The sequence below is a fragment of the Condylura cristata genome, unplaced genomic scaffold (genome assembly GCF_000260355.1).
Source record: "Condylura cristata isolate star-nosed mole 26May11 unplaced genomic scaffold, ConCri1.0 scaffold00001, whole genome shotgun sequence".
In the NCBI taxonomy this organism is placed as follows: Eukaryota; Metazoa; Chordata; class Mammalia; order Eulipotyphla; family Talpidae; genus Condylura; species Condylura cristata.
This window is the reverse complement of record NW_004567102.1, coordinates 4,000,401-4,001,810: the sequence shown is the minus strand read 5'-3', so window position 1 is coordinate 4,001,810 and position 1,410 is coordinate 4,000,401. Positions and strand designations below refer to the sequence as shown.

At 46.7% G+C, this 1,410-nt stretch overlaps 1 protein-coding gene across 1 annotated transcript in view; it reads left to right on the top strand.

Annotated features, from left to right (window-relative positions):
- The window catches only part of ETV7 (ets variant 7), a 28,018-nt gene that overhangs the window by 2,494 nt on the left and 24,114 nt on the right, over positions 1-1,410 (top strand). The window contains exon 2 of the mRNA XM_012720960.1: positions 623-758. Coding sequence (XP_012576414.1) covers positions 623-758 — 136 coding nt within the window. The remainder of the gene's footprint in view (positions 1-622; positions 759-1,410) is intronic.

The following is a 1,410-nucleotide window of genomic DNA, read 5'->3' as shown; positions in this document are numbered from 1 at the left end:
GCCAGCTTGCAGTGCTGCGTCCCAACCCATTGCACCAAAAGGGAGGGCCCAAATACTACATCTTTATTCATTCAGATGTTGTCAGGCACGTGGGTTATTTCCACATCTTGGTTGTACGTGCTTTAATGAACATAAGGGTGCATCTATCCTGAAAGAGGAAATTGATCAAATGTCCACTGTGTACCAGATGCTGGCCACACCAAGTTGAAGACATAGTGGCTCCTTTAAGATAGATACAGTCTATTGGATGAATGCACTTTTCTTTTCTTTTTAAGATTTATTCATTCATATAGAACTGGGGTACAGGCCAGAGATGAGGAGGGTGAGAGGATTCACCAGAGACAGAGTGGGGAGAAGAACAGGCAGATCTACAAGTACACTGCTGAGGGTAGCAGCGGGCTGGTCAGGAGAGGTCTGCCGCGCCATGTGGTCACCTCCAGGGCAGGCGGAATAGAACTCATGCGGAAGTGGCTTTAGCTTCTCAGGGCTGTGCTTTAACCCACTGCGCCAGCAGGGAGGGCCGAATGCACTTTTCCTTAGGAAAAAACTCTTAAGACATTTAAAGATGACTGGGCCTTCACCAAGACATTGGTCTCTCACTGTCCTGGCGTTTCCTCTCTAGGAGGGAGCGGTGACTGGTTCTCCTATGAGCCCGGCCGCAGCCCTGATGCCCTGCAGCTCCCGGGCTCCAGCCAGATGTGAACCTCAAGTGAACCTGCTGGGTGAGGAGGGCATCTGCAAGCTGCCAGGGAGACTCCGTGAGTAGAGGGGAGATTAAAAAAATTTTATGTATATTTTTACGTTGTTGTTCGTTTTTGTACAATGTTTGATTTCTCCTCTTAGATGTTGGCCCCATAAAATTACTACCACCAGGACCCCTGTGAACCATCACCATAGACCCTTGTGCTCTTCTCTCCCATTCTGATCCCTGTCGCTCCCCCTCCCTTGATGGATTGTCTCCAATTTATAGTTGGACTGCGTGCTTTAGTTTTTTTCCTGATCCCTTGTATGGTTTCCTTATGTTCTCATAAGTGAAATCATCCGATATTTTCCTTCTTATTTATTTCACTAAGTATAATCCCTTCCAGCTCCATCCATACCATGCTATGAATGGTATACATTTATCTTTTTCGATTGTTGAAAAGTATTCATTGTATATGCCACATCTTCTTGAACCAGTTCATCTGTTTTTGGATATTTTGGATATAGGTTGCTTCCACTTTTTAGCTATTGTAAATAGAGCTGTGATGAACATAGTTGTGCAAGTGTCCTTTAAAAATTATGTATACAGGCCCTCCCTGGTGGCGCAGCGGGTTAAAGCACAGCACCGAGAATCTGAAGCCACTTCCGCATGAGTTCGATTCCCGCCTGCTGCCTGCCCCGGAGGAGACCACATGGCGAGCCAGACCT